At 34.2% G+C, this 26,337-nt stretch overlaps 1 protein-coding gene across 2 annotated transcripts in view; it reads right to left on the bottom strand.

Moving 5' to 3' along the window:
- Positions 1 to 11,902: 11,902 nt before the first annotated feature.
- Positions 11,903 to 26,337, bottom strand: part of cmpy (crimpy) — a 41,133-nt gene continuing 26,698 nt past the window's right edge. Inside the window, exons 2-4 of one of the 2 annotated variants that reach the window (XR_010752887.1) lie at positions 15,890 to 16,076; positions 12,602 to 12,685; positions 11,903 to 12,539 (exon numbers count right to left, since the gene is read on the bottom strand). Coding sequence is in view for 1 of the 2 variants with exons in the window: in XM_066404192.1 (XP_066260289.1) it covers positions 15,917 to 16,076 (160 nt within the window). In the remaining variant the exon portion in view is untranslated. Of the gene's footprint in view, positions 12,686 to 15,889; positions 16,077 to 26,337 lie in introns of both variants that reach the window. The other variant, XM_066404192.1, reaches the window with a different exon arrangement.

Here is a 26,337-nt window from a genome sequence, read left to right as displayed (position 1 = left end):
TGGTCAAAGCCTGCCGTGCATTTGGGTGGTTTCTGTTATCGGAGCTTTAGAAAATTCTAGCAAAAAAATTGGGTATTCATGACAAACTCAACGTGAATAGCTACTGACGAACTTTTGTCCATATGGGTTCTTCGCTGATGGGCGTTAATTTGTTAGTTATAACTAATAGAGTCACCCGATTTTATCACAAATCAGATGATTTTTTACTTTAATGTTCCAGAATGTAGTCGGATCTGCATGTTATGTAGGTGGCGATTTTAATTCTGTATAACAATCTTGTATGAGCGGAATATCGGCATATGAGCATTTGTTGTTACATTTAACAGAAAATTAATCCCTTTAATTTCACGTTGCTTGGAATGATATGAAGTTATTTCATTAGTGTCATCCTTGTCACTTTAACGTAGCTAAATTACGGAAAAATTAATACAATAATTTTCTCTTGATATGCAGTTTTCAAAAAAGAGATTAATTCTTATCTGTAAGGCACCACTATCAGCCGGAAATTAAACAAATGAAACAATCAGGTTGCAAAATTTTACACGAACTTCTTCACGTCGATTTTCAAACAAACCACTCAAAAACTAATACCAAAGTATGAAAATATTGCCTGAAAAAGATGAGTTTAAAGCATTAATGAAATAGAGGATAGAAGGCATCGAGATGAACAACAGGGGGACATGAAAGCTTGAAGGTAATTTTAAGAGACATTAAGCAGAAAATTAAGATACACTTTGCCAGTAAAAATTCCTTCGGTGTTGAAATTTTTGGATTGAATAAATCAATTAATTACTAATTGAAAATTAATTAAAACAATTCCGGAGCACCCCGAATTGAACGAATAAATTGCAAATATGTAGAGACTGAAGTCCACGTGAAGATAAATTTGAGATATTTTTAATTAACCGTAGTAACGCGAATTGACACTGTTCCACTTCTAAAATCACATTTAAAAATCACCTCAGGACGAAACTTTTGAATAATGGAAGATCGCTAGAGAGCATCTAGCATCTAATTGATTGATTGATGGAAAGTATTAATTCTTTCAACTCGAGTGATCTTCTTCGTGCTCTATATCGTCGAAACACTTTTTGCCAATCTGGTCAGACAAAGAAAGGACTTGAAGGAGTTCTTAACATAAGGCGCGCAAGAACTTTCTAATATTGACGAATTAATTGCTAAACCAAATTCACATTTCATCATTTTATTCAGATATTGAAGAATTCTTATATCTTCAGTTTAAATTTCTTTCAGTCTGTATCGTTCATTTTCATTTCTATTGACATTTTCTATTGATATTCATATGACTATTGTTTTCCGTCTTTTGTGAGCGCACTTGCTTCTCGTTCATGTCTTGTTTTAACAGTTAAAATAAACAGACTTTCTCCTGTATGCATGTACCAAAAATAGTGAGTAATTTCAGACTATAGCGCCTGTATGTTTTGTTGTAAATTATAAGGGAACTTGAAGCTGATGCATTGAGCATTAAATAAGGAAGAAGCTACTCTCAACGGAACAATGTTACGTTAATAGGCTAATATCTCATAACGTTATATTCCCTGAGAAGTTCTGGAGAGAGGAGCACATAACGGCCAATTTAGCTCCATTTGCGTGTCTGCCACAAATGATCCTTTTTGGTGCAAATAAATTCAGACATGATGAAATTATGTGCACTTTATTCCAAAAAAACACTCAACTTTGTATTAACGTATCCACGTGTCTCTCATTAGGCTATTTTTGAATTAAGTAGGAATAAAGCCGATCCGATATACCGATACCGATATGAAATGTAGTAGCAAAGGGATTGGTTTGCGTAATTACACGACCCTTACAACCCTGGAAACTATTTGTTAGAGGGGGAATCGATTACGCAAGCACACAAAGCCGAAGAAAATTATTATCCGAACATCCTGGGGCTATATTGAGCATCTGGAGTCATGCAAAGCTTCTTGGAATAAGGCTTTCGGCTAGTCCTGGATAAATTATTATTAAACTGGGGATTCACTTCCCAGACGTAGTTTGTGCACGTGTATTATTTCAATGAGTAGCATAGTGTTTTGTTTGGAAATGGAAGAGGAAAGAACACGTGTCGACCTCCCTAGTCAATCAAAAGGTTATGGCCTGCAAAACATTCCTCAGTGTCGTAGAATTTTATTCTCTTTTATTGATGTAGAAGTATTAAAAAGGAAAAATTAAAGGAGTTAAATTGTCTTACAAAGTAACTTCACTGGAATTCTGGGGCACCTAATACCTTAAAATTAAATCGAACTCCAGACCACGTAGACCATATTTTACACTTAACTTGCCTTCCACCTAAACGCTGGAAATATACGCTTTTCGTGCCTCTAAGGGTAAAACTCTGGCACTGCTGGTTTATATTTAGCCTCAGGGTCATCCAAAGGTTTGGCAACAATAAACTATCTTTTTGTACCAAGCTTTTTACTTTAAAAATGCCCATTAATAGCTTTTCAAAATAAAAAGTCGAGGTAGATTGAGAGGGAAATTGCCGTTTTTATCCTGCCATCTTCCACGAGCAATTTAACCATCAACTTGGTTATTTTGTGCTTACCAAGCATAGAGAGCAGCAAACTGCTTTCAGATATTAAATTCTTGCAAAAATTATGACTCCAGTCTTCCAGCAATTTATTTTTATATTTCATACTTAAGCCTCTTCAACATTAACTGTGGGTTCATTTAATAATTTAATCCGCCACGCAATATTAATATAATCCGAAGCGATTTCAACAAATTCATCCAAAGTATTTTGGGGAGGAAACAATTTAAAATGGAAGTTTGGCTGCTGCTGCGGCTCGGTAACATCTGTTTGAATCTTTTATCTTAACGGCAGGGAGGCTTTCATTATAAAATTTTGTTAATAATTCAAATGAAATGTTACAGTTGGAAGAGTTTGTTCTAAGTAATTTAGAATCCTTAAGGGGGTACTCTAAGATAAACTCTAAGATGAGTACGGATCAATACAAATCTGGAGAGGAAGCAATGATTGTTCCTACAGTCAAATAATAACTTTCTAGTTTCTCCTATTTGAGGTAAAAAATGCTTAACATAAAAGAGCTTCAGTTCTCATTCGAATCAGAAATGCTTTCTGTGGGAGGAAGGCGACTTCGAAACTATCTATCTATCTAAGATGTGCCTACCTATTAGACTCTGGAGTAGTAGTGTAATGATTCCTTTTTTGCACTGCAGTGTGGATCAGGGAATCCTCATATAAGGAAGAAGAGGCTATACCTTCCTCACCTCTTCATATCTCATACCAGGAAGAAAAGACGCCCGCAGAGAAGATTGTTCTCCATTTCCAGGAGATTCATAGATCTGTTTAGCTTGCAAGTGACCTGTGAAAACTCACGAAATCCTCGATGCATTACCGACTCCTCCTTAGTAGTCATCATGCCTTGAATGTTTCCAAGTCGGACAAGATATCCTTGACTTGTTTACATCCCATTAGCTGGCTCCAATTGGCCTTTTTTCTTTCTCATGCTAACCTGTTTAGCATATGAAAAACATTCTCTTTACTAGCGACCAGACATGGTTCAGGTCCGTTGAAGCATGACTTCATGATTCCGACCTGAAACCGAACTTAGGGTGACTCTCTTTGTGCCCGCCGGCCTTTGAACGTCTCTTCATTCCTAGATGAGCTTCGAAATCATCTTGCATTTGCAGGCACCTCGAGGGGCTTTGACTCTCAAAGTAGACATCTCACTTCATTCCTTTTCCAATATTTCTAATTCCCTCGGGTGACCATCTCAAGTGTAGCGAAAATGTGGGGTTGTAAGCAGATAAAAATAATGTTCTATGCGAAATGTTCGTAGCAAAGTAAAAGAAAAAAACTAGTAATTAAGTAACTGAATGTAATTAATATTCAGTTACTCTGTAGGAAAGGAAAATATAGATAGGAAATTGAATCAAATTAAGGAAAGCTTAATAACAAATCCCTGAGCACTGGGAGTTGTAAACACTTGAATCGACATTTTCCTTCTAATATCAGTAAAATTTTAATTTAAACTTCTCAAAACGTTCGAAGATTTAAGGTCCCAAATATCATGAGACAAGATACACCATTTGCCATTTAAGTTCCATGACAATTTGGCTTGCAAATGGTTTCCTGTTTCCCGAATAAAGTAACTAGCTTTGAGTTTGCCAGACCCGCAGTTACACGTCCGAATAAATTCAACTGCAGTTAGATTACTGTTTGCCATCGCTTCAATCAAGCCTGTTTACGAAAGTAATCCGCAATTTATTTTTGAAAATTATTTTCATGGGGCTTATATTGTTGAAAGCCAAACAAACCCGTTATGAGGCTAATTTCGCTACTAGGATGTGTAATATGGTAATACAGACCGCCGAGCTGTTATCTCTTGATATAACTGAGGAAACAGGAAGATATTTACAAGGACCGTATCTATATTGCCTGCTTAGAGGGGCTGAGAGCTCTATTCGAGACAGATAAAACTGAAGTTCGATGTCTGTGGAAATGGCTAATGTTCTTCTTTGTTTCATCGCCTTTCAGACGATTTTATAAATTTAAAAACTCGCAACCACCGTCGCTTTGTATATTAAATCAGTATAACTTTAGGATTAATATAAATATTTTGGTAAAAGAACGGTGTGCCAACCTTTATCGACAGCTTATCCCCAACAAAGTTCCCAATTCTGCAACTTTGCTTTATTCGCCTAACGTAAGACGGCTTTGAATATAACTGAGAATAAAGTTTTCTTCGGAAAGATGAAGGAGTTGAAAAGTTCAAGGGGGGTACCGAACTCTTTATGATATTGCATGTTACATAAAAGTACGGAATAGGTATTGAATAAATATGCTTTACGATAAAAATATAAGCAGGCACAGCAAATCCACCGTGGTTTGGGTGAAAGTTGCCTCCTGAAAGATATTAAACTTTTTAATCAAGGTGGTTAGTAAGGTTCTTACCCCTTATTGTTTGCCAAACAATAACAGTTCTTTATCTAAAAAATTCATGTATTCCGCAGAGATACGGGTAACGAGATTTATATTATTCTCCATCAAAACTTCACAAGTCTTTGTATAAATTAACACACCACAGAAAAAAGGTCGAATAGTAGGAAAAAATTCTTTTACTAAGCTATCCAAGGAATACACAAACTGCTTTCTTCCTACAAGTATGCTCTTAACTACAAATTTAATTCCGTTCAAAATGCAAATTTACAGTGAGATGCAGAGGATTTCCTCTTGAAATCCAGTTCAAATTGACTAATTTCCATTGAAACTAGTTAGAAGAAAGCTCCGTTCTGTTTGTTCTGAAATGTAAACAACAGAATAAGTTAGAGACCGTTTAATCTTAGGCCCTTTAAAAGATTTACAGAAAGTAAGCGATAAGTAGTTTTAAGTTAGTACTTGTACAAGATAATGTTATTTTCGCCTGTAAAATCTGTGAAGAAAAATGGAATTATACAGTGGTTGAAAAAGAACCATTTAAAATGTTTTCGTGAAATAAATTGACTCAAAGGGATTTCACCATTAGACGATTTAAGACATTTAATTAAAATCCTGTAGTTTTTTACGAAAATATTTATTGTAATGTGTCAATGGATATATTCAACATTCAGGAAAAAGGCAAGTTTCATTGATAGAATTCCATCAATTTTGATTAAATCTCTAATCAGCGTGGTTCATTGCTTTAGATTAAATACACGCCCTCGGGAATTTCAATCGCTTTCAGCTATGCTTCATTTGCCAGTCCGCAATAAATATAATATTAAAGCATAGACATTGAAATATGGAATATTGAAGTACGGGCTATTAATTATTTATCTCAAAAAATAATTTCCAGTTTTTCAGATTATTATTTTATACAATGCTTTAGTATGCATATAGACTTGTTAGGGTCAGAAATTGTTAAATATGTGTTGACTCTGATGTATCAAATTCGCCATTCTTATTCTTTCTGCTTATATCTTATTTCCCCATTCTAACTAAATATTTAGTGGTATGTTAATTCTGAATATGGGAGTGGAAAGTTGAGGACAATCCAGTTCAATAACTAGCAATGTATCCCCTCTCCGATTTATCCATTTATTTCACTTTTGCAGAAGCATCGTGCGAGTTTAACTTTAAAATTGGCCTGTCAGCAGTAAATCCTCGGTAGTTGATGACAGTTGCCAGTTTTTCGATCGTCGATTTATCGAGACATTCACAAAACTCATCTTAACCGGGAATGGAATTTAAATTTGTTTTGATCGATTCAGTCTGTTTCCTTCGAAATGAGAAAATTCTCTCATCAGATCCCAACTTTTTTATATTTACCGAAAATTAAAAAAAAATGAATCAATGGATCTCACCGTTACTACTCTTGGTTTAATTTAACACACATCCAAGCCCAACTTAAACCCATTCTGCCCGCTCTCCAGTCCTTTCTTTCCGAGATTTAATTCATCCGTGCAATTTTTTTGCCTCGACCTCAATTTATCACCTGCTGTTTTCTTATTGTGAGCCCACAAAATCCAAAGAAAAACGGGTACAAGTATTAATGTGGAACAGCGTTCCCTGCTTAAGTTAAACATGAAATGCCCCTTTTTATTTATTATGAAATTTGAGCGAAATGAAGAATTCAATTTGAATTATTTGCACCGCGAATAGCAAGGGGGTTGTGACTCAAAAAGTGTCCTAAATTTTACATTATGTGCTTTATAATAGAATTCTCTTTTAATGTGGGTTGAGGGGATATTTAATAAGTGGAAATAATGGGGGATCAATTTGGATGAAAGCTGATATGGAGCGGTCGTTGTAATGAAAAACAGAGGGTGCAGGCTGGGAAGGGGAAATGTGATGAAGATTAAATTTTCAGAAATTAAATATTAACACGCAAACATTCCCCGTATTTAGCCTGTACATTAATATTTTATTTCACAATATCTTCCGACTATACTCCGGTTTCACCTGTATTTAAATACTGAATAATGGAAGTCTTAAAACAGCACGGAACGGCTTGATTAGCTCCTTCCTTTTTCTTTATAGTATTCATATTATAAAGAAGATGTGCCTATATCGCAGAAGGCAAAAAAGCTTCTTATATGTGGCAATTAATGTCATTAAAATATATTAAATAAAATTTTCTTCTCCTTTTGAACATTGGAGCTTTTATATATTTTTTTCCTCTATTTAATTTATACTTTATTTCCTCCTCTCTCGCATCTTATGGCATTGTTATAGTTTCTTAACGCATTTTGGAAACCCAAAATTTTCTCTATATTAATACTTAAATTTTCAAGTCAAAATCGAATTTAATGCCAAAGTTACTCACTACATGCAAACAGTAGGCAAAACTTGTTTCAAAGCACTCTTGAACAAAAATGTTTTGTTACTTTACTTAGCCTCTAACTTCAGTTGTAGGAGTTTTCCATGTAACGTAGATTGCCTGAATTCTATCCTCGTCTTCTTTTTGCTATAAAGAACTAGTTCTGTCTTAAAGAAACAAAAACAAAAATTACAAAAATCTGAATAGAAATAAAAGACTTTCGGAGATTCTCGTTAAATTCAAATCACATTTGGATTTGGCATTCTGAATAGTGTTTTTCAGCGCCAAGGGCTATTCATAATCCGTTATTTTACCAATGCGACTAAACTTTCAATTCCTTCTAGCACAAATGCAAATAAAATTTTTAAAATTTGTAAACTGCCTTTGGGAATAATTTGTGGGTACTATTTCGCTTTACCCTTCACTTTATGTCGTTAATACCTATATTTCATAATTACTGTCATGACATTATTGCTCCACCTTTTTTAGACTACTAAGAAGATATTTTTCTTTCGTTTGGTTTCACCTTCAAATCTCAAGCTTTGCATGCTCCAAGACTGGCGGGAAACTTGACTCTACAGGTTTAAATTTGGTTTTAATTAAAGCTCAATAAACTGAAAAATTATCTTGGCTAACTTGAAATGAGAATCCCAAAAGTCTAAAAAAAACTAAAAACTTCAACTAAATTAAACGCTCCAAAATTACGTTGAAACCCCCAGTTGAAATTAAAGCTGCTCAAATGATGCTTCTTTTATGTTAGAATATTCAGAATAAAACTTAACTCTTCAGGTTTAAAATTGATAGTACTTAATGCTAAATAATTCATTCACATCATTCATGATATCAAACGTCGCGTCGTTTCATGAATTTAATCAAACATTTTATTTGCCTATAAACGAGGATTTAATGCTGAAATAGTTTATATTAGAAGCTTTTATTGCGCTCTAAAGCAAATGTCCACGAAAAGCAATTTTACCAATCATATAATGAAAAGTTCCTGCAGTAATTAGAAAAGTTTGCGATTTGAGTTTTCATGACTGTTGATATAGCCCATTTGTGCCGTTAAACTGGATATTTATTGCAAACCTGGGAAAAATTGAAAAATTTTAAGTGAGTTGAAATTTGGAAAAAGCATGTACCTGGCCCACAAAATTGATAACCAATACATCTTTCCCATATTCTTAAGATTGAGGCAATAAAAGTTGCCAAACTCCTTACACAGATGGTTTTACTAGTCCTTCAAGACATTAGGGAAGTCCAGGCGTTTTTATTTTATTGTTATGGCTTCTGCTAAGAAATATGAATACTCATTTCCAATCTCTTCTCCAGACGAGAATTTTTACTTGGAAATGAAAAACAGTAATTGAATTTCATAAAGAGAATATTCCCAACGAAAAGTTAAAACCTTTTCGCACGCTTCGCCTCTGGAGTATCATTAAATGTTCGCGAAAGGATCACATTTTATGGCACTTGCAACGATGAATTTTTCTTCCATGGACTCAGCTCCAACATTCAAGTTTAATTTGTTTTACGATAACAGTTTGACCTAAAAGTTTGCAGTGGGTTTAAAAATTCTTGTACAAAGTAATTACGCTGGTTTTGAGACGTTCCTTTATCTGTCCCATTAAGAGATTAACTCCAAAACTAATTCCTACTTTACCCATCTAATTAGAAATCTTCAAACTTCGTTTTGACTACACTTGAGATATTACAGATTGGTACTTAGCAAATTATTTTTTTTAATTATTTAAGCAAAATTATCTCTTAGCAAATTCCCCTCTTCATTAGCTACAATGGCTGGGTAACTTTGTAACCGAACCCACCACAATGTTTTCACCCCTAGTGTTTATTAAGCACAACTGGCGGTCGTAAACTTGTGTTTAGTGCTTACCGAAGTTTAATCTGCTGAAAGCCAGACAGATCTCTTTAATATTCTGACACGATGACCCTGATTTAAAGTTAGCTACGAGCGATTTAGCTCGGCATTATGGCGGATAGACGACGGGAATAAGTTTGGCGACAATATTGTTCAAGTTGGTAGCAGGACGTGGCTCTCGAAATGTCTTGGTGTGTTGGTAGTTGGACTGTTGCTGGAATTTATTTAAAAACTCTTGGCCATTAACTTTATCAGCCTGAGTTATGATCAGTAGAAGACAAAGTTGTCGCTATGGAATAAACTAATAGTTTAAATATGCAACTGATGATAACATAACTGCCTTACACTGCTTCTGATCTAAGCTGTTGGTTGAGAAGATTAAGAGAGAAAAGAAGAAGTTTGGTTGAGAAAGATTAGAAGACATTCGAGAAAGTCAAAGGTGTTGGACACAAATTAATCATAAAATTGTTAAGGCCTATCTTGACCTTTTTCGCCTTGATAGCAGTTAATACGAACATTCCAAAGTAGCCAGACAATCAATTCTAACTGAAATTAATACTTTCCAGGTATTGTGCCTGACTTCAAGAATCTTTCAAGACGTAGCAGAAAACTTGGCGGCCGTTTAAATTTGAAAATAAACCTAATTAAAGGTGAAAATTGCCTTTTCAAGTTCAAAATATGTAGTCTAAAAGTATGAAAAAAGTTTTGAAAATTCGACAGAGTTTAAAGCTGCTTATCGGACATTACTTCGTGTTCCAGTATTCACAGAAAGTTCGGTTAAATGGCTGAACAGAAGAATAGTTGTTAAATGGTTGTTGAAAATAGCTCAAAGGACTTTAGACTTAGTCAGCTGCTGAACAGCTTAACTGAATTGAAATAAAAAATTCAGAATTGCATTTGGTAAGACCGCCAGGAAGAAATGAGGATGACCCAATTTACCAACTTCTACCTTCAAAATTACCTATATTCTTCTTGATTCTATGCTCACAAAATCGTAGTTTTTGACCAAAATAATTTGACAAACACATCGCATATCTCTTCCTTGTAATCACAAATAATTTCCACAAACACATTCTGTTGAAGGCTGAATTATTTCAAATTGTTTACCTCATTAAAATTCGATTAAAACTCTTCGGGTTCGTTTTTGTTTTTACATCGTTATTTGTGTGTAGATAAGGTTTTGCCTCAACCGGTTCGTTGAACAATCCTTCATTAAAAATCCACCACATTTTATCTTCCTTGCGTTTTTAAATTCGAAATAACGGACCAGCGAGGCGAGGATAATGCTTACTCTGGGGGATAATCCCTTATCAATTCTGTTTTGAAGGGTTTTTTTCGTTTGATTAAAGGTGAATTATCGAGGGTGATTTTGAAGAGGAGAATATGTTTCGTGTTAGAATCGCAAGTTACAAGCGTTTCATGTCAGAAAGAGAAGAATATTAAATGATTAGAAACTGTCCTGTTGCGAAGATCAATGAAGGGTGTGAGTTTTTAACATAATATAGGAACTTTTTTGGAAAATTATAAATTTTTAAAAGTATCTTTTTATATTATACGAAAATCTTGACAAGAAAACTTTAAGATAGAAGTAACATTCTTCTTGATAAAACAGATACTAAAGTCTCGAAAAGGTCTGAAAAAACTATAGAATAAGTAAAAACGAAAACGAAAAAACCTGGAAAGAATAACATTATTAGAAACCTTGTTTTAGGCTACTTGCCTTGAAAACTTGGGTTACAGCACTTCAAAAATCCCTCTATAAAAAACTTTGAAGGCTCTCCCTAAAATTGGATAAAGCATATCTAATAGTAAAGCATAATTTTTTTTTTCTTGAAATATCTGAAAAGAAACAGCGGAGCTCTCTTAAAAGAGAGTGAGGCCATTATTCACATTCTAAGAGAACTCTCAAAAAAGCAATCAAAATCTCTTTATTTATGGCAGTTCAAATTGTTCTACTGCTAAAACATGATAACAATGGAAGACATGAAGATGTAGCCAACACAAAATGTGAAGCAACTATTTTTTTTGTTGAAGTGTTACATAAATAAGGTGATTCTGGTTTGGAACGTCTAAATTGTATACTCTTTTCAAATAATATTCTGTATTCTTAACTTCGCAAACACTTCCAGCTTGTTAAAACCCACTTCCTTCCCAGTTTGCTCGACTGGCTTCACCATAATAAGCATTAAACCCATAATCACGTACACGAAAACCAATTTTAGGTTGAACAGCAATTGTTGGAGAACCAAATGGCTTATATCATTTTATCCGATACACCCATTACATCGCAGTTTGAAAGCAGAAGAGTATCGGAACATCTAAAGTGGGGTTAGAGGTTTCAGCTTAAACGTTGCGTGCCTAAAACTGTTTACACAAGTCGGGATTATATCGGGATTTGGAGGGAATGATTTTATGAGAAAATTAGTTTCGGGATGGCAATTGTTTTTTGAAATCACTCTGGAAGTGGATTAGATAAACATTATTAGCAAAGACATCGTTAGCTCTAATTAGACGTTTCGAAGTATCTAAATAAGGTTGAAATTAGCGTAGTTTCAATGTAGAAAGTTTGATGGGGCGTTGAAATTGGAACAATGGATCTTAGAGAACATTAGACCCATTAATTTTAATGAAGACACATATTTGTTGCGCTAGGAGATATATCAACATTGCTTAATTGCGAAGATCGATCAAGGGTGGGAGTTTTCAAATTTCGAGGGACTACACTAAATTAAACTTTAACTGTTATATAAATAAAATCAATTTATTGGTTATCATGTTATAGATACATTATCCTCAGGAACAAATAAACACCATTTGAATATACATTTACAATAATCTTAAAAGCTATAATTCACCTAAGAGTATTGTCATAAATTTATACACATAAATTTCAGCAGTCACAAGGGTAGCAGAGAAACCAAAGAGGCCTAAGAAGATCTTCTTCTTACATATCTAATCTATGTATAAAGTTTCCTAATTGCGTTGGAATTTAGTGATCATTTCATTGATTTATCTCTGCATTTGGTGGAGTTGCAGCCAAATTTTAATTTACAACAGGAGTTGCTGATTAGCTCCTAGAACCCTAAATATGCGGTTGTTTATTTGATATTTGCCTGATAACAGGGGGAATTTAATTTCCATCCGAATGTTAAACTGTTTGCGAGTTTATCGGCATAATTTCAGGTAAAGTTCTAATTATGAAAATCTGCTTTTATTGGGCTGGAAAATACAATAGAGTCAAAGAAAACGTTTTGTACATAGGTAGTTATGGTCAGCCAGAGCTCTTAACTCTGTAAATTCGATCCAAATGTACAAGAATTCTGGCAAAGCGCAATTTTCAGCAAATTTATTCACATCTCAGAGCAGCTACCTTATAACTAAAATTATATACCATAATAAATATTAATTCATAGTCATTGCCTGAAAGTGTTAACTACACCTCAAAGACTCACAGTTTTTACAGGGGTTGGTCTGCAGGTCTCAAGATCCGAAACTTCTTCTGGATGCAGCCAGATCTAGATTTCTGCAAAAGGGAAGAGATATTTTTTAGAAATACAATAAGTTTTAAAATGTTTGAGAGTTAACTAAAACTTTATGTAAGTTGAAACTGTTCTCTCAAACAAGCATCCAGCAAGCCTAGATATCTCGCATTTAACTAAAACAAAGATAGTTTAAAATGCGATTACTAGGAGGAAGTTTCTCAAATAGGAACAGCCGCTAGCTGAAACTTTACTGACAGTCTATAGTGCGCTAAATGAAGTTTGCCTATGTTTGCTATCGGGATCTTACAGCCATCTGTGTAGATTTTGAGGAGTAAAAACCCTGTTTTAATGTAAATGGGATCCCTATTTCTAGATCTAGTCACGATTTTAATTTGTAAAATAGATAGCGAGATGGGTGTATATTGAAAACCAATTAAGTCCAAAACATTTACATGATTTGCGGGTAAATCCCTGGGGAACGAGCGATCGTCATATAGTGTTTTATTTTAAATTGAGTTGATTCGATCAGGCGACCAAACTGTGTAATCTGGTAGAGCCTCTCTGGAATATTTGATAACGTTAAATTGAAATTTGAGCGTGATGTTTCCATATAATTTTTATTCCGGGAAACTAAAGGGAATCTCGAAAAAAATGAGCATTAAAAAATTTTCCAATTTACTGAATCCAGCTTCAAATTGAAAATAATTAGCTAATTTATTTTTTCCAGTTCATCGACTAGGAAAACCTGGAAACTAACAATTACACGATACGTAATGTTCTTCAAATTAAAAAAAAAAAAACATTTCAGTGTCGCGTTAAGAGACTTGATTAACGATAATGGAAAAAGTAGTTAAACAAACCATATCAAAATAAATATAGGATATAAGGAAAATAGTAAATACTGTGTGTAAGTTGAAAGTGTACCTGATTATCTTCAACTCACTGGAAGCTGGTAAATAAGATTTCAAAATTCTCTATTATGTAGATATTAAAGTTGAGAGCTTAATGAAGATCCGTTCGAAAAAAAGAACATTTTTTTACTCTCACTCGATTAAAAAAATCTATATCTATATCCCTATACCATCTGTATCTATTTTAAATACCGTGCTAGAAGCGATAGCCGCAGTTTAGCTTAATCCAATATTCGACTATCTGAGAATGAACTTGTATAACGAGCTCAGCACTCCAGATGATTATAATTATTTAGATCCTAGAACTTACAGGAATGATTTCAGTAGTAGTAACTCTGTATCGATCTTACCAAATTCTGAGATTTTTTCAAAAAATTGGGAATAATTGTGTGAGACAGGTTAGTTGATGGAGTTAACTATAATAACAAATCTTTTTCTGTTGTTTCTATTAATAGTAACAATGTAATAATGTTTCTTTTATTCCCTATATAGGATGTAGTTAAACACAATTTTTACTGTGATAAATCAGGATTTCTGCACGTTAAGATCTATTCTTTAATCCTATAATATAAACAGTTAATAACCCCTTCCCCCTTTCTTCCCTGTATTCTTGATGCCACTCGATTTTATAAACTAACGTGTTAAATAAGGCTTCGTAGTCTCATTAAGCATATCACATTAAGCACAAGACACATTGGTATCCTAACTCAAATTTATGTGTATATTCAAAATGATACACATGACATGTTAAGCAAAAAAGGGGCTCAAGATTTATTATAAAACCGGTGAATTTAGGACTAAATGTATTTTCATCAAACACATAATTTTATTACAATTTAATCAAACTGGAGGGTTTGGAATAATTCCCAACAAGCTTATTTAATTTTCGGATAAAAAAATATGTATTATGATTTTGCGTATCATTTATAACAAACTTTTTACTAAGTTTTGAGCATATTGGGCCGGGGTACATATAAATATATTATATGTATATACTCGTATTAAATATTATTATATATACATTTTTCTATATAATGTTATGCTTATTAAAAGTTTATATATTGCCAGGATGTCTGGACTTCATTGGGCTGTGCACTGGATTTTGCACCTACTTTTAATTATAACTCCCCATATATATTTTTTGCATTTGCCAAAAGGGAACATTCCAAATCCATGAAATGTAATTTAATTATTTAGCTTATCATCAATCATTGAAATAAAAGGCGATATTTGGTTTCGGTCGGATGATTCATGTCATAGCCATGACCTGCGAGACCTTTGATTGAATATAACATTCCCTATACTTTTTCCAATTTACTACAATATTTTCTGGTCTACTTAAAAACAAAGAAACGGATGCCACGTTCCCCCGAATAAAAACCAAACCTGGACATAAATTTACTTGAAATCTCATACATCTTCCACCCCTTTCAATATTCTCCAAGTTCTATATGAAATATGGGATTCTTCTAGCTGATAAAGCACGCGTACACATGAGTTACCTGATACTTTTACAGCCACTAGAGCTAACTTATCCCAAAGATAAGAAATGGATTTTGCTTACCCCAAACTTTATTAATGAGTTTTCTGTTCATAGGCATTAAAGGAGAATTTTAGTGTTAGATGTACTTTAGGGTTGAAAATATTCTATGCAGATACTTAAGAAAAATTAATTTAGCTTTTAAATTAAGCCGATTATACTCTATTCCATAGGCAGATGAAGAAGAAGAATTTTCTAATTATTGCAAAACTAGTGCTAAACGCTCCTTAAATATCCATTTAGCTCCGCAAATAGATACTCTTTTGTGACACCACGGCACAGGTTTGTTGAATACGCCCTTCTTGCTATTGTACACATTTTCTAACGTTAAGTATTTCATTTGGACTGCGTCAAGGGTGTGCTATGTAGTGGAAAGTTATTACGGTAATAAATTGCTCAAAGGCCATTAATCACTCAGAAATAGTTGTTGCATATTGCGTTATTTGCCACGTATACCAATGGGAATATAATAGTTTATAACAATATTATTTTGCTACAAGAGCACGATAATTAAATTAACAAAGGATAAATCCAACGAATACAACATTCAAGTGCAAAAAAACAGGTTGTAAAAGATAAAATCGAATTCAAATTGGTCCTTCGGTATTCATGTAATATCAGCATTATTCATTAGATTTAAATAATATAATTTAAAACAAGGGGAATTTGTACGTGTACACGGGTCTGTAACTACATCCATGAATGCAGTAATTGTTCCGACCAAATACATTTAATGCAACTGTATGGAAAATAAATCTGTCGACATCGATTTATGTGAAACAAGCCTTACTTACATTATTTACATTATGTACAATCAAGTTTCACGTATCTTCGTGATTGTCGAAGATTACAGGCCGACAAATGCCTTCACTTGGTGTTCTTCCTGGTTGTTGACAGGAGAGACCGGGTTCGCAGGTTCCACTGAACCCCAGATCGCCACCGCATGGTTCTCCTTCTGTTTTTGCGCACTCTTGACAGCACCTGAAAAAGAGAAACATTTGTAAATGGCTTTGGCTTTCGTAATATGCTTAGAAATTGCCTTTATACAGATGTCGATTTCAGGCAATACAGAATGACCTCATTCCTGAATTTAATGGTTTTTACATTCAGTTTTGTACTCTATTTTAAAACAATTAAACTTTCTTGCAAAAAAAATTGTTCAATACCTACTTTCAGGTTAATTTCTAAAAAACGGTCCTTCTAAAAGACTAATTTATGAGAAGAGTGTGGTTAGTATTAATAGTATTTTAAATTCATAAAGTAGACTAATGATTGAAGGGCTAGATCTATGCTTTCGTATGACTTTAAAACACTTGATGTATTATAATTATATAATAAACCATTATAAAATTATTAAAAATTTCCATAATGAGAATTAGAAACCCTTCTCTACATAAAAGAATTCAATTAAACCTTTGAGTTGCTGGAACACAAAAAATATAACAAACTCCATTTAACTAAAATTCACATAATTCAATATCCTAAATCCACGTTACCGAATATTTGTCTTTGCCAACGTTTGCCACGAACTTGCGGCTTATGTAGGCTTTATCCTCCTCAACTATTTCCTAAAACTATGGTGGATTACTCAGCCGACACAAATTATTGGCCAATTGCTCCCTCAAGACCCTGTCTGAGGCCACCTCATAAATAACCTACTTTGGAAATTAGGCCCTTGAGAAGGCATTAGAATGTCTAACACTAGAGTATGCTACTTCGAATATCTTGAGTTGTGTTTTTATTTGGATACTACATATGCGTGTCAGAGAGTTATAAAGTGACGGAAAAAGAAAAATAAAGGAAAACGTTTGTAAGTGCGTGTGTAAAGGAAGGTCAGGGAAAGGTCAAGGTCTCTTAAATGGAATCAATTCTCTTAGTTGGATTTAAAAGGTTTCTGAAATCGTTTTGCTTGAGTCTAATGTCTTTGTGTCGTGGGATTATAAATTCGAATCACTGTGGTTCGCATCATTCGCGGAACTGGTCTTCTAGGATTTGAACGGTATTGATTGGCGAGTAAATTAAGTTACGGATTTTGAGATTAAATTATCTAAGCAAGTTCTTGCATCAGCTCTAATTAATTTCTCAGGCGCCCCGAGGTGTTTGATTTTCGTGCAATTTCCTCCAGGATGCCACTGCCAATAATATTTTGATACCAAATTATTTCGCTGAAGAAAATCCTTCCAAAAAGCCTTGAAAAGAGCGAATTTCCAGTAAAATATTACTTTCGTCTAGCTCTAATGATTCGGCATTCGTTCTCCACATCCCCACGCATTTTCTTCCCCTTTTAGCCATATATTTGCCCTTTCCACTTGACATATCGTATTGCATCTAACTCTAAGGTAGGAAACACGAATTCCGTTCAGGAGACTCTCGTTTTGCTTGGAATTGGAACATTTCCCAAATCGATTGACCACGAGGTTAAAACAGTGGTACAATTGCGTGGTAACCATTACCGCAAACTGTGATTGCACGCCAATCCAGATCTTTGACGCTATATTTCCAGCTTTGGTTTAAATTAGGTGCATGCTAAGCGAATAATTATTCCCTGGAAAGGGATTAATTTGCCGGGCAGTCATTTGTCATGCAGCCGAAATTGCATTTGCCATTTTGTTCCTGTTATGTAATTGTTCCACATTTATCCAGCCACTATAATATATCTTCAGGTTAATGTTGGACACATTGCTTCATATCGTAAAAGTATTTAATATGCATTTTAATAAACGCAGCAGTTCGCTTCTGGTGTTGGAAAATATGCTACAAATTATATAATATATAATAGTTTTCGGTTTTGGAAACTTTTACAATTTCATTCACAATACGGGAATTTCGATGTTCAGCAAATGGGCTCTGAAAAACTTCGATATCAATTATCTGGTCGTTAAACTTTTAATGGGGAATAAAGAAAAAGAACAAAATTTAAATGAGTGCAGCTTTGCAATTAACTGCGGAGGTAAATCGAGAATTTTGGTTGAAAATAATCATGCCTGAGCCCCTAATGTAAATTTGTAGCTCTGCTTTTAGGCGTAGTAAGTTTCTTTGTAGCAGAGAACAAGTGTAAGCTATGCCCTCGATATCGTGTTTCCTAGAGGTGTCACAAGAATAAATAAAATGTTGTTCATATTCAGAAATGGCGTGAATGAAAAAACACAGGAAATGCTATCTAGATGCAGTTATTACTGCAAGGATACTCAGTGTTTTTTTCAGTTTCAATTCTGAAGAATCTGTTTAGGTTTCAAAAATACCTTAAACAGTGCTTTATAATTAGAACTTCGTACCCCATTAGAATTTATGGAATTTGTCAGCAAATTTATCTACTTAAAGAACTTAATTTAGGTACTGGATTATTTCTGTATTACCAATAAATCTGAAGCTAGTAAACAGTAAAGAACACATCTAAGCTATTTTCCTCGAATATCGGCCAGAATTGATTTAAAAAGTCTCTTTGGGGTATCACAGAATTAAATGAAATTTATTTTATGTCTCGAAATGGAGTAGATAAGTATTCTGATCATAATTGAACATCCTTACCAAGAGCTTTCCAATTTGTATAAATGGGTATAAGGAAGTCTATGTGGATAGAGTTCTCTCAATAACACAATCCTGGATTTATTTCTATTTGGATTTAATATCTTGAACATATTAGTATCTTTGAGCCCTTACGAGAATGATACTTGTTTCAATGTCTTTTTGATCGATGAAGATTTTCTATCTTACACGATTTATTTTACTTTAATATTGCTCTTTATACTCGCATTCTTTGCGTTTCTTTCACCTCTTGCTTAAATTACTTCTCTTAGGCTAAAAAGAAGTCATTAATTTTCTGCAATTATTAATGGTAAAAGCTCAAAGTGAGAGATTTCGTACTGTAATACCCTCTTGGAATGAGTGGCTCGACTCACTCTTGCCAACATTTGTGTGGTACACCAAGACAAAAATCTCAGATCCATCAGTCATAAAATCAAACTACAGCCTACTCCCACTAATTTCCCAATTCTGGAATTACTAATGACACCCACTTTAAGCGAAATCTGCCAAAATCCTAGCGATAAAACTTTCCCAATAAACTCGCGTTAAGCCTGAGTCTAGACCAGATCACATTTGTCCGGCAGCCGATTAAATTACTGTCCTCCAGGACAAATCCAGCTCATTAGTTTCGAACTGTTAATCCTTAATCTGAGTTTGTCGCAAACTAATGAGGTTCCTGTTATCCCATGTGTGCGGCCATTTGTCCCCGAAGCTCACGTAAGGCGCAAAGCAGCCGATTTCGATTTAAGAAGAAACGAAGTTCATACAAAAGAAACAATTAATTATATTTGGAACCAAGCTGTTCTGCTTTCTTGAGATTGCTTCGGAGTTTATTAAGTTTTCTTTTGATCTGGAGCTCCTATTTACTCGAGTCGTATAAGTTAACGATAGCGAAAAATCCCAGAAGATTACTTCTCAGTTTGTCTTAATATAAGCTTTAATGAACGAAATTTATATTTCTCCTCACATAAAGAAGTATATTTCAAAATATACTTAGATTCCAGGTCTACGAAACTGATATCATGGCTCATTAGCAAGTTTGAGAACTTTAAGGCAAAATTTTAAATTACCACTTAATATCAATTATCCCTCAAATAACTGCAAAAGTATTCAGCTATTGATTTCCCAAACTATAACGTTTTAAACGAGCTTCAGCTGCATTAAAGCTCCTGTATTATCGATGTTTGGATTTTAATGGGCATAAAGCGAGCTTTCATTCAAATATTTTTAGGTCAGGGATTACTGCAAATTTGAACTTGTATTGCGAGCAATTGCGTGTTCAACCTGCCAATTTAACAGTAATAAAGTTTGAGGCACATTACAGGATAGTATGTCTTGTATGTAATTCGAAAGTCTCATAAAATGAACAAGTTTGGGGTAGTGTAAACCAAACCAGAGTTTGTAGTTTAATTATTGTGGGGTATAGGTTTTGCAGATCCAAAATATTTTCCAAAAACTACTTGATGGACTCTCGGTCATTTGTCTAAGTCGAAGAAAATACAAAAGTATTTTATATAGGCCGCAATGGAAATTAGCGAAAATGAATAAGCTTGAATATCACGAACGACTTTTGTTCACATCGCAAACACGTACATACATTTATGCAGCTCTAATTTACAAGCGGCTGATTCTTATACAGATACGAAGTTGGAAAATAAATTTTCTTAATTATTATTGCTTTGCCTGATAAAAAGCTAAAGCAGGATGATGTAGTAAGGCACCAAGCGACACATTAATGATATTTTTGGTATTAAATTTAGTTATTGTGGGCTGTTTTCGTTATTTATTTCGGACAAACTTGAATGAATTTTAACATTAAAAGAGGAATTTCTCGGCAATAAGCACAATTTTCATGTCTTTAAAATAGCGAAAAAATATGAGAAAACTACTTCCGAGTCTCTCTTAGTGTAAGTGTTAATGGTTGAAATTTATGTCGCTCCTCAAATAACGTTATATATTTCAAATTTTGCGTTTGCTCTAGGCCCACAAAACTGATATCATTGTTCAATGGTAAATTTGAGAACTTGTTGCACAGTCAAATAGATTAAAAATTACTGCTTTGTATCTATTGCCATTCAAATAACTCTAAAAACTTTCATTTATCGATTTTCCTACTATGTAACAACCATTATCCTGCTACTCATCAAACCATCAGGTTAAATGAGCTTCATCTACATTAAAATTTCTGTATTATCGCTGTTTTAGCTGATGGGCAAAAACCGAGCTTCCATCTACGAATTTTTACCGCCAGGGATTACTGCAAATTTCAGCAATTACGTGTTCGACTTGCCACTTTAACGTTATTAAAGTTTGAGGCACGGTATACAGTAATCTGTCTTGCATGTGCTTCGAAAGGCTTCTGGAATGAACAAGTTTGGGGTAGTATAAGTAAGCTTTCAGATAATCAGGTTATTGCTTGAACATGCTTGTATGTGTCGACCAGTATCAAAGTTTCAAAGGAACTTTTGCAGCTTAACCATTTAGGGCGTGTTTAAGTATTGTGGTCCAGTTCTCAAAAAGTTACTTTTGATGGAATCTCGGAACAATTCATCGCAATGAAACTTCATTTGCATAAGTTGAAGAAAGTACAATAGAATTTTAAGTATGCCGCAATGGAAATTAGTGGAAATGAACAAGCTTAACTTGGATAACACGAACGACTTTTGTCTGCAACGCAAACACATATATTTATGCAGCTTTAAATTATATGTCGTTGATTTTTATACAGATATGATGTTGAAAATTAAATTTTCTTAACCATTGCATGGCCTGATAAAGAGCTTAGCGAAAATGTCATCATCATTGAAAGTATTGGCATAGGGTTTAGTTATTGTGGATTAGGAGCTCCGAAATTTCGAGCATTGCATTAGCCAGAGCTTTAAAACAGAAATGTTGTGAGAATACGCACAAATTTCATCACTTTTAGATCATATAAATTCGGGGAGTGTTCAGACAATGTTCGCATAAAACTCGGGAAGTTGTTTTAGAAGTTTTTAAGGAATCGACTGATTCAGATCAATAGGTCCTGTCTGCTAGCTATTTGTAAAAAAAGTTTCCAACTTCTGTTTACCAAACGTGAGCCAAAGTGGGTTTTTATTGCCGCCATTACAAACGTGAAAGCCAATTATTCCTCAATATTTATCTTGCTTTTTTTGCGGGGAAAACGCACATAAAGTATTCTTTATTGTCTGACGTTCAGGCAGAATTTTTATGTTATTTATTTATGTATTCTCTCATGCTTAAAGAATTTTAATATCTTAAGAACCTCCTTTCGGAAACGAGGATAACAAAAATAAACATTTTCCTTTCTCATGTTTAAACGCGAAGCGCCGATATTATTATGTTTTGCATTTTAGCCCTCATTTTAGCGAAATTGTGCAACATCGCTTAAATTAAATTTTTAAAATGGAATGTTTTAAAATTTTAATAAAAGGAAATTTAATATTCACAAAGGCTCGAAGAGGTGAAGCAGGGAATTGTAAGAAATTTGCATTAGCCCCGAAGAAAAATCGTAACATCAAAGTGAAAATCTGGCTGGAAATGTTTCGCTTTGCGCCTTATTGACATTGTGAGAAAATCAGATACAAAAGAGGCTCGAAAACTCATAACTATATTAATTTTTTAATTATTAATCAATTAACTGCGAAATTGGATTTTAAATGGGTTAGTTTAAGGGGAAAGTACACCTAAAAAATAACCCAGAGCAGAAACAGGATGTGGTGTGATTTTTTTTATGTGAGTGAGATTAATGATCTCCAGTGCTTAGCCTAACCAAAAGCATGGACGCTTTCCAAAACGTTTGACCGGCATAAGCTATTTTCCATTTATTTTAAGGATGTGTACTTATATTGAGTTCAAAATACTTTGTATTATGTCGTAAAATAAAATTCATTAATTTCGTATTCATTGATCGCTTTGATAAATTTACTTCGTAATAACCGTAACTAATTTAACGACAAAATCCTTGTATCAAATACTGTTCGTACTTATCCCAACATCGAAATTCCGAAAGGGTGCTCTTAGCTTCCCTTCAAATTTAATTCGTTTGACAAATCCCTTCTCAAGCTGAACATTGGCCATCTAAAGCCGTCGATTAGGAATTACTCCACGTTAGACACGCATTTCTTCATTCTTAGTCAACGAAACCGAAATCTGAACTTAGTTCCTGAATCACTGAATTGATATATGGAAAAAATCTCTTATATAAAATTTTTCAAATTGACAATTTCAGATCTATACTAGTAAACCCATTACATTAAACAATGTAGGTAGCCCAAAAAGCCTCCAAATCGATTATCAAATACCATAAACTCCCGAGTTCCTAATTTCAAACTGTTCTATTCAAAATCGAATTGAAAATTAATATGTAAAGCCTCTGGATACATATCCATCCAACACATATGGAACACAAATCCACCTATAGTGAATTCGGTTTATTTTGTTGCAATGTCCATGCTTTAAACATTACCTGGAACTTCATTTAACAACTAAACTGAATACTTCATTCATTTCCGGTTTTAATTATGTTTCAAATTGAGTTGGTTAGGCCTCGCTCTTTATAATGGAAATAGAAACTTTGGTTAATGTGCCACAGGCCAAAAAACCCATCACCATATATTCTAAAGCCTCATCTCCATAAAACACGCTTAAAACACTCAAGCAAGCAAACTCCAGTCCCAAGTTTAAAGAACTTAAGAAAATATTGTATTTAAGCCATCTAGTTGAAGGACGAGGCCTCACTTTACATTTTATATTCCCCAGTTTGCTCGTGTTTATATTAAAGCTCAAAAATAGAATTTTTAAGAATGGAATATATTATACTTTTAATAAAGGGAGGGTACGGTGTCTTTATTATCGAAAGGTAATTTCTAACGGCCTTTCTAGAATGAATCTCTTCATTAGCGTTTTATTAACCAAAAATGGTTTTTTGCAAAGAGTAGGAGATTTGTGGGCTAAGTTCATCGAAAGACTGAAGGTAAATATACAAAATACCATAAAAAGCAGTTTGAAGTATTATTTAGTTTTTATGAAGTCTAAAGAATTTCAGCAATTGTTTCACGATCTGCAATATCAATGTCCAAAGCTCTAAAAGCCCTGCCAGGAAAGCAACATTTATCTTAATCTAATATAAACCCCTTCCACCTCTTGCTCTCACATCATCCTCTCTCTGTCTCGTTTTCCCTAATCCCCTCGGCATTCGCTTTGATTCAATCACTCTAATTCCTATTTCAATCTTTAACGCACCTGTAAGTTTAACGAGTTTCTTAGGAGCTTCCTCGAAACGAGTTTGAGCATCTACATATACGGGGGAATAGGGATTTGTTTATAATGGATATAATCCGAGCATTATTAATTGCCCCATCAAATAAACTGATGGAAGTTTCACATGTGCTGTTTCTATTAATATGGAAATTGCTGCGCAAAAATCTGAGTAATGTTTAGGTTTGAGGGCAAATGCATCGTGTTCATTAAAAATTTTAAAGCGATTAAAGTGGAGTTTCGGTCACTTTGTCGCAGTGGAGCGCAAAGTAGACCGCAGGTGAAGTAAATATGCATGAAATAGTTGCTGAAATTGAAACGAAAATAAAGGAGCCTCCTCTGGGAAATTTCTATTTCAGTAATCAGGTCATTTTGGGTTATAAAGTGGGTATTACCAGTGTTTGCGTATTATAATGATAAATCATGGGTGACAAAACATTAATTCGTATTTATTTTGAATAAATCTGCAATAAATTGGGCCTTTTTTTAATTTCCAAAGTGTGTTTGAATCAGGATTCGGAAATCAAAAATGCAAAAAAATGTTCCTGCTCCACAATATTCGTATCAAGGTTGATTCAAAATCCATTTAGGTTTAAAAAATACTATTATGAACGGAAGACCATAAATCTAGAAGACTTTGCTCTAGTAAAACTCACCTTCGTTAGTAAATAAATATGTTCCAGATCCACAACATTTATGTCATAGGCTAACGAAATTATTGAAGTTTCTGGTCTTCAAGGACATATAGCCGAAGGGAAAAGTTGGGGAAAGTTAACTTCTATTAGGGGTTTCAAATCTTCCGATAGCGATAATTATTGGTTTAAAGATTATTCAAATCAAACCAAACTTCTTTCGCCGCATGTTGCAAACTGAAAATAAGTCGAAACAATCCTTTGCAGCCTCCGGAAAGACACGTCCCAAAATCTGTAGCAGACGGCATTAGCGCCAAACTTTCCAGCATCTTCCTCCGGATATCTCCAAACTTTTCGACACCTAAATCTAATTGGAAAATTGATTCAATAGCTAAGCCAGCTGTATTTTTTCGCGACTACCTGACTTCTTGCGCCCGTTTCACTCAGATAATAGATAGTCTTTAATCAAAACTGACCCAGATATCTGAGCCTAATTACCGATCAAAGCCGTAAGTTCACGTGGTTATAATCGAACCGAACCGGTTTTATCTATTGAAAGAAACCCACATAATCCCGACATTCTGTTTCCTCAAATTGGTTTCATTAGTAGACGTTGAAAAAGCGTGTTCCTTTGGTCGGAAGATTAATGGTCCTTGCATTTCATTATCGATTTTTCGACCTTTTATATCCAGGTGTTTCCCCTGCACGCAAAAAAATTGGATGCCATTGAAAAAGGTGGGTAATTAGTTTCATTTCTAAGGGGCGTTCTTTAAGCTTCGGGGAAATTTTTGGAGTTTCATTACTCTGTAAACTTTCACAAAACTTCCTCTTTTAGAAGTGACAAGTAGATGAATCACTTTTCTTCCAGGAAGTGCTGCCAGCAATGCTTGTTCAACATCAATATGGCACGTAAAAACAAATATATCAACAAAGGTCGATCTTCTTCACGATTTTTTCGGATTAATTGGGTACTTGAACTCTAATTAACAAAAAGAACCACTTTTTGTGAAGTGCTGAAACCATCACGTTTGAAAGCGGAATTTATTTTCTGAGAGATTCTCAGTATCATTCCATTACGGTATAAAAGGAGGGAGAAATGCCGGGGTTTTTATTTAATTCTAAAACTTGCAATTTATACGACAGGTAATTTATAGAGCAGATATTATCTCCACGGGCTTTTAATTTCCCCAAAGTGGGTTTCGTCAGGAACAATTTTTCTTTTCGGGGACGATGGCGCGCATAAAATGGCATTTTCTTTAGTTTATCTAACTTCAAATCAAGAAACTGTGCTTAATTTTCGAATATCCGTCCTTGCCCTTGAATGAATACGAGTTGAAATGCGAGACTTAACGCATCAATCAAAAATAAACAACCCCAAGTAAAAAGCTCTTTTCAAATTCTCGCATCTGGAGGAATTTTAAAGCAGCACGAGCCTCAGTTTGTCTATGTCAACGCTTTTGCTCGCTCTAAGCCAAAAAATTCCGGCACCGAAAAATATGCTAATCCCGTACTTCGGCTTGTTTTGCCAGCAACGGATTGAAAATATTAAAAAAAGCGCCGAAGTGTAGGGTTGCTATTTTTTTTTATTCATCTAAAGCGAATTAGTCACGAAAATAAGAGAGGAATTAGTGGTAATCGATCAAGATGATGGGTTACATTTCCGCTTAATGACATAAAAAATAAATGTAAAAGAGTCGCAAAATTGGTTAAAAATTGTTACGTTTCAAGTTCGAAGGTGAAAAACTCTGCGTTTTATGAGTTCAATGCAAAGATCGGTAGAGCAGGATTTTACCTAAATTTTAAAAGCTCATGTCTTTGAAAGAATT

The sequence above is a fragment of the Euwallacea similis genome, chromosome 33, assembly GCF_039881205.1.
Source record: "Euwallacea similis isolate ESF13 chromosome 33, ESF131.1, whole genome shotgun sequence".
In the NCBI taxonomy this organism is placed as follows: Eukaryota; Metazoa; Arthropoda; class Insecta; order Coleoptera; family Curculionidae; genus Euwallacea; species Euwallacea similis.
The sequence above is the reverse complement of the archived record's forward strand: the minus strand, read 5'-3'. Positions and strand labels throughout refer to the sequence as shown.